Source organism: Topomyia yanbarensis, chromosome 1 (genome assembly GCF_030247195.1).
Source record: "Topomyia yanbarensis strain Yona2022 chromosome 1, ASM3024719v1, whole genome shotgun sequence".
NCBI lineage: Eukaryota > Metazoa > Arthropoda > Insecta > Diptera > Culicidae > Topomyia > Topomyia yanbarensis.
The window spans coordinates 210,191,493-210,206,477 of NC_080670.1; the positions used below are offsets into that span (position 1 = coordinate 210,191,493).

Here is a 14,985-nt window from a genome sequence, read left to right on the forward strand (position 1 = left end):
TCTTGCACAGATTATTAAAAACCGTTACAATATTAAATTGAAGCTGAAAAATAGAATTTAATTTTATAAAAATTAAACTAACAGAATCCTTGAATAAGCAAACTCGCCGGTAGAGACATGTTTATCTGATTTGTGAAATGTGGACCGGCATTGAATTATAGAAATATACCGGTTTATTTTTCAAATATAAAAAAGAGTCTGCCAAAAAGTTCTAGTTTATTTCATGCTACATTCGAGTGTAATTTACGATTGACGGCTCCAGCTCATATCTCATAGAAACATGTGGCGTTATTTAAGTTAAGTCTAAAAAAATATTGCCTATTCTGAAAGTACATACTTACGAAAATATCTGTGCGAAATTTCATCCAGATCGGAGCAGTAGATTTCAAACTACATCCGTTTGCAGCGCGATGGTTCCATCCTCATATGTAGTTAACGCAAAACTTTGAATGCAATTATCTGAGAATGCAGTTTCTTGAAAAGGACCGTTGCGGTGAACGTGACATCTCAAAAACTACTCAACCGATTTTCATTAATTTTGTTTTAACTTGTTCGAATTTTAAATTCTCGTGTACTTGAATGATTCTTTTTTCGTCAGAATTTTTTGATTCTTTGTAATGATATTTTATTTAAAACTTTGAACACCTAAAACAAAAATTTTGTTATCAACACAGTTTTTTTATCGCAGAATTTTTTCTGAATACCGAAACCGTTCAAGTACACCAGAATACATTTTTCTTTAATAACTTTCTTACTTTTTCGATTTAAGTTGAGCGGTTCGTCTGGGAGAGTGTTCACCGCAAGCCTCTGCGAAAAAAAATGTGCTTCGGGAACGCGGCCATAATGCCGATAATTTGCAATATTTTTTTTCATATAACTTGTTTTTATTTTCTTCGATAGTATGACTAACAAATTGCCTTTCGTTTCCCAAATAAAACTTTCATAAAACTCTTTTAAAAAATCACGAACTTAAATATATGAACTGATAGCGATTGGGGTTGTAACCAGAATCAGTTTCTACGTCTAGAAAAAAACGTCATATATACTTTTAGGCTATGGAGCATTTGGCGAACTTTTTTCACTTTTGATTCGAGTTTTTTTCTCTCGAATGGTTAAATCCAATCACAAGAGCGGCCCATTCCAAATGTTGACCAATGAATAGGTATTTGGAATTGACAGCTGTAAAAACAGCTTTAAGTATACGCCTACGTTGATGATTTTCATTTTCTCAGTACACGCTCAAAAGAAACTTTAAACTGGGACAACGTCAAATCTGACAAGCAAAATGTCAATCCTTCTAAAATTGTTTAATGAACCACACATTTTTAAAACTCTTCACACGATTTTCGTCATTACTATTTGTCTTCACTATAGATATGAAAATAGCTTTTAATTAACATATTTATAAATACAAAGATAATATAAATTATTTTAAACCAAAAAGTATTTTTGAATTATCAAAAAAAAAAGGAAGTCACAAAATATTTTTTGATTTTTTAATTCTACATTCCCATTTCTTGGAGTAGAGAAAATTTACAGTGTCGTCGCATTTCCATAATTACATAACGAGCATAAAATATATGTTAGGCGAAGTTCATTGAGCTTTTAAGCGACGATACAGAATAATAACATAATTCCAACAGCATAAAGACTTATAAAGATTTATAAAAATTCAAGTGAAAAACTGCTTTTGTTGAATCCTTCCACTAGTTGTTTTTTATAGTGATTATTTCCTCCTTATGTTCAAAAACAGTCGTTCTGTCTGGTAATTTGATTAATTAATTGAAATGTAAGGATTATTTGAAATTTTCATAAAAATTTTAATTTTTTTTTTTAAATCTTAAAACGATGCTCGAAACTCTTTAACGCATCCAAATTCTTATTCTTCATTGAATACTTAGAAATACAATTCATTTGATTATGGCAGTAGAGATTACCGAAAAATTCATCTGGTTAACTATAAAAATGACAATAAAATCACAGAAAAACTTTGATAATATTTACTATTTTGCCCAATCTAGACAAAAAATCAAGGAAACTTATTGTTCGGAAAAATTTTCAAGCAAGAATATTATAACAATACTTTCATTTCCTCAATGTTCCCTTTTTTGTGGCTCGGAGTGACAGTTTCATTCTGGCTGGCTATGACATTCACATTTATTGAGTCTGTTTCTCCCTCCCAGGTAGATATATGAAAACACATTTTTGCTTTTCAATGCAACATTTCAGTCTTTAAATTTTCACTACACATTTGCCTGAGTGCATGGAATGGTTCCCAGTACGGTCGTACAGTTTGCCAATTGGGTCGAATGACACGTTTTGGGTGGTGATCATAGTAGTCTAGAAATCAGTTGCTCACTTCTCGAACAAGAATTATTCTTTGTTTTTACGTCCAGTTTATTTTAACAAAAGGTTAATATTCAGTCAGTAATGGTGAATTACAGGATGTCCATCATTTAAAAGAAACCGATCAGACGAATTTTTTGGTCCTTCCCTTTGGTAAGTTCAGTAACGCTAGTGTCATCACAAAAGAACTCAAACAGACGTCCCGTGTTTCGTCTTTATCTAAATCAACCTGGAATTATTCATTCACTCACCACCGCCGACAAGAATAATGAACTGAAAATGCACCGTCTAATAAGGAATCTGCCCAAAATGCACCGTCGGCAGACCGATAAGGTGCGATTCGAGTAAGGAGAATAATTAATCTTCCTCTTCTCCCCCGCACCGTTCCAAGCGAGCTTTTATTTCGGCCTCTCTCTCTTTTTAAGTGTTTATGAGAATGCATTTTTTTCGGGGCACCAAGCACTCAAAATCAACAGTAGTTCCTCGGCGACTTCCCTAGCGATTAATCATCCCTCATTAGGGAAGGCGGTGTGCTCTTCTCTATAGAATGATGCATCGGAAAATGTCCGTGCTAAACCGTTCCGCCCCACCTTTTGCTCGGCCGGGCGGTAACACGCTTCGCAACGGGTGGTCGGCAACCGCGGCGCCGCCCTTGTCTCGTCATCCATTGTTATAGGTTAGGTTCGCACGTTGTCGAAACATATCAATTTGGAAGCAATTAGCATTGGCGAGATATGAAATGGAGACCGCTTTCTTTGCCCATCATCGTCATCATCAACGAAAGAAAAAAAAAACGAAGGAAACAGGCGCCAGCGGAACCGTTTAGCGTAGGGGCGGGATCCAATTTATGTTGCGGGAATATTCGATCATCAACCGGGGTGGAAACCGGTCAGTTATAGAGTCATTAGCTCTCTGGATCTTCCAGGATGATTGAATTGGTAGTAGCTTTTCGTGGAAGTTCAAGTTGCCAGGTGCACTGAAATGCTCGAATATCGGAGCAGTCAATTTGAAACATAATGATGAACTAGGTAAACTAGAATAAACAGCGGAGAAATAGTTTGCAGTAGGCACCTGTTCTGTTCGCCTGTCTGTTATGTTTGAGTGCAGGTTTGACGAGCGGTGGTGAGTCGGAAACAAATTTTTTGAAAAAATCTGAAAACGATCTGTTGGTTGGGTGAATTTTGACGAACATTTTCTTCTGATGGAATTCAATCCCGTACACCCTTTAGTGCTAGACGACAGCATCAATGATCTTCACTTGTTTTAACTGCTTCATCTCTTTACAGATGACGTTCAAATATTCATTTTCGCGGGTAAAAAAACAGATGTAACTACCATTGGGAACAGAATGACCGTCGTAAAATCGTCAGAAGAAACTTCATTAATAAACAAAAAATGCCCAAAATTAACCCCCTTCTCCCCATGTAACAAATTGTCACGAATTCCCCTGTCCTTCCCCTATTACATAACAAATACTTCAAAAAAAATTCTTCAGTTAAAACATGATGCGTAACGTTCTGGTTTACTCCCTCTACCCCATATGTCACATTTTGTAGGCATATCCATAAAAGCGTTACGTAATTTATGAATTGTCCCATAACCTAGATTCAAAACTGACTTCAATCAAACGTTTTAATAGCAGTTAGAATCTAAACTGAATCAATTTCAACTCTAAGCGAAAACCACATTAGTTTTGACAGTATAAAATAATTTTCATGGATAAACATTCAGTCTAACCTGGCGTAATTGCATCTGCCGATAGTCCACTGTTTGTTTGCATAAGGCCAACGATGTAGAACCTGTGAAACAGAACCTGCGTGTCGACATCATTTGCCGCCTGTTCAGTGCAATAGAAACGAAATGTTTCCGATCGAATGCAACATCCCTTCGAATGAAATATTTCACCCAAGTCGGACTGATTGGTGTGTTGCATCTATTGGCCACCAGGTGATTGAAATGTTGGAATGAAATGCTCTTGGAATGGAGACGCATTTCCTATAAGATCGCATTTCATAGGTATTTCATTATAGGAATGAAAACTTGTTTAGCGGTGACACATACTGTGTCAGTATTGAATAGGTTTTTATATTGATAATGCTATAATTTCTTTTAACCGCTCGCATCCCAGTATGAAACAAGCTCATCGTGAAAAAAGTCAAATTTTTTATTAATTTTATTTACTAACACAAAAACTGAATTTTGATTGGGTGGCGGGCGTTCATACAAATTATACTACGTTCACACTACGAGTTAAAACGTGTTTTAACGCTATCTTGATGACATTTTTCTTGTTGCTAATTATTATAACATGTTTTAACTCTGTAGTGTGAACATGGTATTAGTTAATCTCGACGTTTTTAGAATTAATTGGCTCGATTGGAAATTTGTGTTCAATTTTTAACACTCTAAATGTTATTTCTTCTAATGAAAAGTAATATTGATGAAGAAAATATGTTTCATACCTCTGAAAAATATCTAGATGGTAAATTTCTTGTTACATCACTAAAAAATCGTTCTTCCGGTTTCAGTTCATACTAAAATGAAATTCAGAGATTTAAATTTCGATATAAAACACGATAGTGAGCGAAAATTACTGGATTAAAGAGTGGAGGTGTTGGCAGCAGAGATTATCCACTGGTAAATCCAATTTCTAAATAAACATTTTCCGTATCTAAAACAAGCAAACTAACCTCAACAATACAAAAATAATTCCGGATCTCAATAATTCGCCATAAAATATCGAGTTCGACTGAATGTTTTGAAGACAAACGAAAGAACTAGTGTTTTCTTATCACTGCATTTAAAGTTTTTGTGAAACTATGTTAATCTTAAAACAATTAAAATAGAACAACCCTCCTATATCATCTATGCAAGAAAATATTTTCATCATTAGGCTGGTACCGAAAATGAAATCTAGTTGGCGCATCGAGCGAAAAAGTTTCACGTTTGAGAGCCAATAAAAACACGCCAAAAAGTGTTCGTTTCCTCACAAAATTAAGAGATTTTATTTTTTATACAGCCTTTGTGCTGCCACTTCCAATCAGGGATGCCAAGACATGTTCCGAAATGTTTGTATGATTTTTGAAAAAGTCTGGAATTGTCTGTATGACCTACAAGCTTCATTGCTCATCTATTAACTGTATTTGTTGCAATTTACTAACGAAACCTTTTTGTATGTCTAATATATCTCGGCTTTCTGCAAATACGGTAATTGCGGTGCCAATCTGATCATTTTAAATGCTTAATTTTCAGTATAAAGCATATCCAGTTGATGAAAACTCGACAAAATTTAAAAACCAACGATGCATTCTTGTAACATATGTTGTTATTTGTCAAATAGTCTGGATAAATCTGGACAAATTTTCTGAAATCTGGATCAGGCATACGTAAATCTGTATGCCAGCAAGGCGGAACGGAATCAAACGGGTGTTATTTACACTGATCTGTCGACAGCTTTCGACAAGATTAACCACGCTATAGTCGTTGTTGCAGAGTCCATAACTACATGGTTTACTTGTAAGTGGTTCAATTGCTAACTTTCCGTCCGGTGGATGAAGGTCACTATTGGATTTACAGTCAGAAAAGTTTAAAGCTACATACGGTATTCCACAGGGAAGTCATCTTGGACTTGGATATTTTTTGTTTATTGGTTTGGATGCACCTCGTCTTTCCTTTGCAGATGACCTGAAAATGTAATGGCAGATTCATTCGAGTGCTGATGTCCATTTCTTACAAAAAGAACTGAACATTTTGGCAACTTTGGTGTTATTTAAATGGTGAATGCTTTGTATTTTCCTTACAAGGAAAAAGCAACCCATTCGCTTCAAATACACCTTGAGGGAAGTCGAAATCGATCGCGTCACCGACGTTAAAGATCTTGAATTTATCCTGGATGCCCAACTCACTTTCAAACAACACGTCTCGTTCATCATCCGTGAAGCATCACAAACGTTGGACCTCATCATGCGCATAGCTAGAGACCTCACCTGCGTATATTGGTTGAAGTCGCTGTACTACGAAATTCGGTGTCTACTTATTGACCTGAACACCCTGCGAACCCGGCGGGATCTCTTCAAAGCGCTCTTCGTAACAGACATTTTGCAGTGTAGCATCGATTACACCACCCTTTTGCAGGATATCTCGCTCAGCGCCCTCCCCAGAGCTCTAAGGAACAGGCATTTGCTACGGTTGCCGTTTCATCGAACCAACTACAGGATGAACAAAGCTATCAACGGTATTCAGAGAATCTCCAATAGAGTTACTTCACTCTTCGACTACCATCTTCCACGCGCGTCTTCGTTTTGCGTGTATGCTGTCAGGATCAGATCCGTACTGACTATTGGTGTCGTCCATATTCTTTAATATGTTTGACTATCTTATTTGTAGGGTACAATGTGTCTTAATTGTGTATTTTAATGCTAATATTTCAATTTGTATTCTACGTCAATTAATTAATTGAGTAATTAATTATTTCATTGGTGCTTAACAACAGAAGCCAGTTGATGTGCATACACAATAAACAAGCAGTTAAGACGCGTAAAAAAATCTTCGAGCCCTTTCGATGTCTAGAGATCTTTGATCCAGATAGCACTCATACGATTCCAGGAATCAAGAGCAGCGGCACGGAAAGAAATTAAGTTAGCGGAGCAAAAATCATGGGAAGATTTTGTGGCTACTCTACGTGGTAACTGGCAGCGATGCGTTGTGGTACTCAAGCGAGTGAATGACTTTAAGGAAGCGGAAGAACTAACAAAGCACTACTGCGAATTATCGGCGACCTCGAGCCACTTTCTATCCTTTCAAGCGAAGTTGCGAGCGAAGCGATGATGTGTACAACAAAATTTGTATTGCTGTCTGGGACAGCGATTAGCTGGCGGACTGCTTTAGTTATTTCAATCCTATAATCCAATTGCAACGACTCTGGACCTGCTGCTTATCGACCGATGTCGCTCACCAGCTGCATGGTAAATCTATTCGAGCGCATCGTATCTAATAACAAACCGGAGTAAAAAGGAGCAAGTATTTTTTGATTCTGTGCGGAGCAACTTTCGTGTACTGGAACAAACATAATAATTCGTTTAACGAAATTTTATACGTTTAACGATTCAAATGGCATCCCAAGTAATCAAAAGGATAAACTTTCAGCATTTTAGTGCTCGGGCATTCGAATAGCAAGCTTCTTGTGACGTCTCACGAAATTCCTAAACCATGAGTAATCTGTGGACTTATAAAATTTTAGTTGATTGTATCTGGAAGATAAGAATAAGTTTTATACTTGGTTTACGCTACTATTTTTCTATTTGGTAATTATTTCCATGTCATTTTTATCGAGCCTTTCTACCTCCTCATTTCCAAGGGCGGCTCTTCCTTATTTTTTACATTTACTTTCTAAGAGCGGAATTTGTTTTTTTTTATTATAAATGTTTCAACCTTAAAGTCATTCGCCTCTTTTTTAGGATTCGAAAAATCTTTTAAGAATCGAATCCAGGTAAGCTGCGTACAAGGCAAACGATTTGCCAACCACGCTATGCCTGCCCCTAAAGCGAAATTTGGGTGTAAACCGAGACGAAAGCAGACATTCCATTCTGAATATGTTTGCGTTCTTCTTTGAATGCGTCTTTTACCGTGAATTGTACGATAGCTTCAGATTCTACAAATGAAAGGGTGGTTTCAGCAAGTTTTTGTCTAGTTTGTAATAATAATTCTATGAAATATTAACTATACAGTGTTCATCCAGCAAATGTGAAAATTTTAATACGAAGAGTAGGTAAACAAATACCTGTCAGAACCAAGGATTGTCGAGAATGTTTTTGTAGGTAACGGCTGACATATTTTGTGCCTCTGCTAAATTACAAATTTTTTACATTTAATCGCTTTCAGAATTCACAAACTTTTTATGGAATAACTCTATTAGCGATAGTTTGACATCTCTTGTTGGTTTTAGACCAATTTATTGTAAGTGAAAAAATTCAATGATAAATTTCTGGTCATGCCATTTCAGAGTCAAAAAATAGGGTAATTTGATAATATGATATTTTATATGGTTATTTCGTAAAATATGTTATGAGCTTCATGTGGTACAAAATCTAGCTGTGATCCAAATAGGGTGACCAGACATCCTGATTTCCCAGGACATGTCCTGATTTTCAACTGACTGTTCTGGTGTCTTGGGAGTTCGAGGAAAATGGTTTTTCACCCACAAATCATAAGTAAAAATTTTCATTGAGACTTCGCTTGATTTATTCTGGTCGCAACGTAAACAATTCAAACTGGTACCGATCGTAGAATAAACTCTGGGCGTTATCGATATTGAAGAAACGATAATTAGTATAGCTTCTTCTTGGTTTGAATCGTCTATCAATCATGGACCCGGTAGTCTTTTAAAAAGGCGTTTTGGTGACTCCGCTTATTCCCATCTTTCGAGCATCTCTTTCCAGTAACACATTTTCATATTGCTGGAAATCCGCGAACATGTTTATGGTCCATAAAAAGGGAAATAAGGACGTCCATAACTATCGTGAAATAACTTCATTGAGTGGTGTCTCGAACTTTTTTGAGCTGGTCATTATAGAACCTGTTAAGGCCAGCAATGCCTTTGTGACGATCAATATGGCCTCACGTGCAGACGTTCTACAGATCCTTCTGTGTCTAACATTCAATAATATCCTACATAATGGAAAGAATGGAATGTCACGATCAATTTGATGATATTTACATCAACCAATCTGCCGCTTTTGATAAATTGAATTGCGATATAACAATCGCAAAAATGCAGATATTTGGAGTCAATAATAATTTTTGTTGTTGTTTCGATCCTACCTTACGGATCGAGAGATAGAGATTGTCAGATTCACCCACATTTACTTCAACGTCAGCACATACCCCAAGGAAGGCACCTGATAATGGTGATGTTTCTGCTGTACTTCATTGGTGTACATCTAGTGTTGAAGACGTCACGACTAATATAATCTCAAGAAATTTCGTTTGATTAACTCAATTGAAGATTAATGAATTCTTCAACATCAGAACCGCACGTGCGGAAACCCGAATAAGAGCTCGGTGAGCTTATTTTCATGCAAGAAAGATCCGTTTGGTTGTAGCTATCTGCAAAAATCGAACACAAAATTTTTTCAATAGCAAAAACCTGGGAAAAATCTGCCTAGCACGATTCGGAGGTAGCGTCAAGTTGACTTTGCATCAGCGACAAGGCGGGCTTCCATTACGACTGTCCTGGGCTTTTACTTCTCTGATATGGTCACCTTAGATCCAAATACCTATAAAATCGAAATATTTAACTCAGTTGATATACATGATTAATCTGTTTTTCAAAGGTTGTCAATGTTCTGCACAGATTTTTAAAACTGTCCAGATTTCCACAGTTTTCTGTTTTTATGCACAGATTTTCACGGTTTTCTGGTATAATGCATTGACTAACACCGATTACACAATTTTTTACATGTGCTCAATTATTGTCGCAGGCAAAAGCTAAAAAAATGGTCGCCACTTCTTGTTTTGAGACGAATCGGTATGTTTTCCCTAACACAGATTTCTCGACAAACATATGATTACGGTGTAAAAGCCAACTGTCAAAATTCTCTTTAAAGGGAAATTCCGGACTAACCGTTACTGGCCAAACGCAGTTCACAGCACCAAATGAAAGAGAAAACTTTGACTGTTGGGTTTAACGTTTTTTATGTTTGTCGAGATTTTTACATGCACGGAAAACTTGCATTACCTTGCAGTAGGTAATCTGAAATCTGTGCATCCTACTTCCTCCAACGAAAAACGAAAGAGCGTGAGTCCAAATTTAACCAAAAATAATGAGATATTCACCAAAACCGACTAAACTTCATCCCATTAATTTTGAGTAAAAAAGTCATTCCCTCTCGCTTGTTTTCTAATAGTGAAATAAGGACAGAAAATTTAGTTACCTACTGGTAGATAATGGATTTTAAGTGTGTACACACAAACATAAAATAACCTACAGAATAAGTTCTTTTAACTTAAATTTAGGTACTTTTGAGCTGTGCGTCGCTTTCTCACTTATTAGTGTTGTCAAAAACAAAACGAGAAATTCGACTCAGTCGAGGTCTTCCGTGCAGTAAGGTACTTTTGAGTTGCTTGGGGTATACTCAAAGTTAGGTAAATTCAACTTAAATTTAGGTAAATTAAACTTAAGGTTGAGTTATTATTTTTGCCGTAGTTAAATGGAAAATACCTTCAACACGTTTTACCACGATACCACGAGATTGAGTCAAAAGTACTCAATTTTAGGTAGTTTTTCGGTGGCGTGTAGGCTGCGCACAGATTTCAAGAGCTATAACCTGGCATCCCTGTAGCAGTTGCACTGCTATAATAATCAAAACTGTTTTAGTGTGCTATAATAATTTTGTGTATAAGCTGAAGGTGTGGATGCTCTAAAAGGCCTTTATAAACAAAATTGATGGAAAGATGATAAATTCGCGGTATTTACCAGGAGAAACAAATTTCTAATGCAAGCCTATTTTACGTAATTCTCTAAAAATTGCATATTTCGGCTAACATAAAAGAATTTTTAAAAATGTTAAAAGTATGAAAATAGTCGAGATTCATGTAGTGATACTTCGAAGTCGAAGATTTTTTAGATATTCAAACTGGCCGCTCCTTAATTTCATTATCTTGAAATTTTGTGAACGAGATGAGCAGCTGTCAACGAACAACTGAAAACACTCGTTAGTTTTGATTTGGTTTATTTTCCTGCAGAGCAAAAACGGTTGGTTCTTTCTAAAATTGAAAAAGAATTGTTATAATCTTTGATTTTATCGTCTAAAGCAAGTGGTCCACCCTTACGCTGCTGTTCCATTCCCCACCAGCAAACTGCAACGAATACTGAGGTGAGTTCTGATTTCCAAAAAAGCTATCTAATTGTCCACGTAGTAAAGGTATTAAATTGACTGACAACAACCGTAACAGAGATTAGATAAAACGAACGAATTGGAAACTAATCCCGCAATGAAAGATTCAGAGCTCTTCTCGCTGATTTGTTCGTAGTATCTTTTGTTCATAGTTACTGACCGGACAGAGCAATGACAAACAAGTATTACTCATTATCCAACCTACAATATTGAAGCTACAGCTTACCTACCGTTTTCACTCTCAACAGCAACAAGATGAAGCCGACCGGCGATGTGCTGGCCGCTCTCCGGAACCTGATGTCGAATCTGCCCAACAGTTTGGGGTCAATCAATGCGTACATCATACCCTCGGATGATGCCCATCAGAGCGAGTACCTGGCCAAGCGAGACGAACGTCGTGCCTTTATCTCTGGGTTTGATGGAAGCGCTGGTACTGCAGTTGTAACGGAGAAAGAAGCTCTGCTGTGGACCGATGGTCGCTACTATCAGCAGGCCGGTAAGCAATTGGATTCCAACTGGACACTGATGCGGGATGGTCAACCGAGTACACCCACCATCGATGCGTGGTTGGCCAAAATGCTGCAACCGGGTTGCAAAGTCGGCGTCGATGCCAATCTCATCTCCACTCGTGCCTGGAATCCGCTGCAGACTTCGCTTAAATCAGCCGGTTGCTCCCTGCTGCCTATTTCACCGAATCTAGTCGATTTGGTTTGGAACGATCAACCTGCGGCTCCACAAAATCCCGCTATTCCGCTAGCTTTGGAATATACTGGACAGTCGGTAGCTAAGAAGTTGGAAATCATTCGGGAAAAAATGGTTGACAAACGAGCTTCCGTGCTAGTTGTTAGTGCTTTGGACGAAATTGCGTGGTTTCTTAATTTGCGCGGCTCGGATATTGACTACAATCCGGTATTCTTTTCGTACGCCCTGATTACACTAGATGATTTGTACTTCTTCGTGGACGATAGTAAACTGTCACCCGCTGTCAGTGACCATTTCCGTGCGAATGAGGTTCAGCCGAAGATTCATCCGTACGGGGATGTTCAACAAGTACTAAAATCGTTGGCTGAATCTAGTGCAAACCGGGTGTGGATTAGTTTGGGATCGAGTTACGCCCTGACAGCACTGATACCGGAGGAAAAGCGGCTACACGAAATTACACCGATTAATTTGATGAAAGCCGTCAAGAACGAGGTGGAAGCGGCTGGAATGCGTCAGTGTCACATCCGAGACGGACTGGCTCTGTGTCAGTACTTTGCCTGGCTGGAACGGTGCATAAAGGAGGGTCGGCCGGTGGATGAAATTAGCGGGGCGGATCAGTTGGAAAAGTTTAGAAGGTAGGCGTTTAGGGAAGATTGTAGGAGGGAATTAATTTTGTGCAACTAAATTTCAGCCAACAGGATAAATTTATGGGACTCAGTTTTACCACCATCAGTGCTTCCGGTCCGAACGGATCAGTCATCCATTACCATCCGCTACCGGAAACGAATCGTCCCATCACCAACCAGGAAATGTACCTGTGCGATTCGGGAGCACAGTTTCTGTAGGTTTCATTAACGAATCTGATTATTTTCGCTAACACAAGCCACTATTTTCTAGGGACGGCACAACCGACGTTACCCGCACGGTGCATTTCGGAACACCCACGCAACAGGAGATAACAGCCTTTACCCATGTTTTGAAGGGAAAAATTGCGCTGGGAGAGGCCATTTTCCCGAGAAAAGTGAAAGGTCAATTTCTGGATACGATCGCACGAAAGGCGCTGTGGGATGTCGGATTGGATTATGGACATGGAACCGGGCACGGAATAGGTCACTTCCTGAACGTTCACGAAGGACCCATGGGAATCGGTATCCGGTTGATGCCAGATGATCCCGGCCTGGAGGAGAATATGTTTCTTTCTAACGGTAGGGTTGATTGCATTTCTAATTAGATTGGTATTAACACCGAATTTTTTTCAGAACCTGGTTACTACAAGGAGGGTCAGTTCGGTATTCGCATCGAGGATATCATGCAGGTAGTTTCCACCAATATTGGCGATAACTTTGATGGGCGCGGTGCACTGACCTTCAACACCATTACCATGTGCCCGATTCAGACGAAGCTGATTGACGTTCGGCTGCTTACGGACAAGGAGCGAAACAGTTTGAATAGTTACCATCAGACTGTCTGGGAAACGTTGTCACCGCTGCTGAGAAAGGCCAATGATGCCGAAACGTTGGCTTGGCTGGAACGTGAAGTACAACCGATTTGATCGCGCAAACGGTCGGGCAGAGAAATGCTATTGTTGCCACGGTGGAGGACATTGCAGTATCGACACTTTTGCGAAGGTACACAGAGAATATATGTTGAGTTAATTTACTGCACTGTTTATCGTTATTCTATCGATTAGAGAAAATAGGGCGTGGATTTTATCCCTAGACGGTGCTTCGGTGTTACCGAGTGGAAGTAATGGTCTCATAAAGTAGTGGTCATTGCTACGAATTCTAACGTCCACTAGCCGACGTGACTTCGTGATTAGGGCCTCTTATCTTCTGTAGTGCTGTAGAAGTTATGTACGCTGAGTTTCCTCTCGCTATCCTTCCTATTCTATCCGATTTCTAAAGCACGACTGCAGCCCCGAGCCTTTTTTGGTCTCTGGGTTGTGGTTCATGACAAATCTAGTGATTTGTATGACATTCATTCAAAATATAAATAGAATTGAATTGTAATTTGAAAGAATAATTGAATTGAATCTACAAGTTATACTGAGAGGTATTTATTTTCTTATTTGCAGGTAAATATTACATATTGAATTTTCGAATAACGTACACGTGGACGTCAGTAGAATAACACCAACAATGATTATTCGGATTGCAGACATCACTAATGCTGAAGAAAGGTAATACCATTGTCTAAATGTTGTCTAAAGATTGGCAATAGAGTGTGAAAGAAAACATAAGCTGATTGCAGTGTGGCCGTTACTGACAACTCGAAAAGGTGATATCGTAATTTAGCTCAGGTAAGAACGAGTCTATCATATTCAAGCATTTCAGCGTTAAATTGTTGGGCAATGCTTAATTAGCTACTTCTAGGAATTGCTTAGAATATTGGCTACATGAAATCATAGCACGGGAGAGAGTTCTACAAAAATATTACACAAACCCATATGTGATACGAAACATTCTGTCGAATGGATTACTGAAATATATACCCGGACGTGACCGTGTCGTTGTTAGGTGAGAATAACTAGAGGTTGAACTGCCGGGTGAAAATGACTAGGTGTAACGCCTTCTGGCATTCCTTCTCCGGAGGAAGCTTTGTCAAAATTGCTTTCTGCACCAGTTAACAGAGCCAACAGTCCTTCATCACTCGTATCGGTGCACTCTTTAACGTTTTCACCGAACGCATTCTCTCCCAGGCACCATCCATGTGTGGGTCTGAGGGTGGGTTAAACAGGCATTTGTGTTGGTAAAGGTATTCGCAAATTTGCTCCCGAAATCGACAACCTGCTATTCTTGGTACAGTCAACAGCTTTTCTTGTTCAATGTTTCGACATTCTGGAGCCGTTTTTAGGGTACGGATGTCTCTTTCCACGTAAGCCACTATTCTAAAAAGGGGGCTTTAACAAGAGAAGCGGTTGAAACGAATAATTTATGCTAGTTCTACTGCTTCATGCCAAGGATGAAGCTTTCCTCAGTTACAAGTTATCAGTTATCTTTACTTTGTTCCAGTCATTTCTTCTTCTATTATCAGAGGAATTATG

The 14,985-nt window shown here is 38.4% G+C and overlaps 1 protein-coding gene across 3 annotated transcripts; it reads left to right on the top strand.

Annotated features, from left to right (window-relative positions):
* The first annotated feature begins 10,967 nt into the window (after window positions 1-10,967).
* Window positions 10,968-13,602, top strand: LOC131690724 (xaa-Pro aminopeptidase ApepP). Of its 3 annotated transcripts, XM_058976700.1 has the most exons (6): window positions 10,968-11,098; window positions 11,158-11,219; window positions 11,489-12,577; window positions 12,634-12,783; window positions 12,840-13,147; window positions 13,202-13,602. In XM_058976700.1, the coding sequence occupies exons 3-6, from the start codon at window positions 11,496-11,498 to the stop codon at window positions 13,492-13,494; spliced, it is 1,833 nt and encodes a 610-aa protein (XP_058832683.1). In that variant the 5' UTR covers window positions 10,968-11,098; window positions 11,158-11,219; window positions 11,489-11,495; the 3' UTR covers window positions 13,495-13,602. The 3 variants fall into 3 exon arrangements, with proteins under 3 accessions (XP_058832683.1, XP_058832676.1, XP_058832668.1); XM_058976693.1 differs by having other exon boundaries at window positions 11,036-11,219; XM_058976685.1 differs by lacking the exons at window positions 10,968-11,098; window positions 11,158-11,219 and adding an exon at window positions 11,350-11,422.
* Window positions 13,603-14,985: the final 1,383 nt, after the last annotated feature.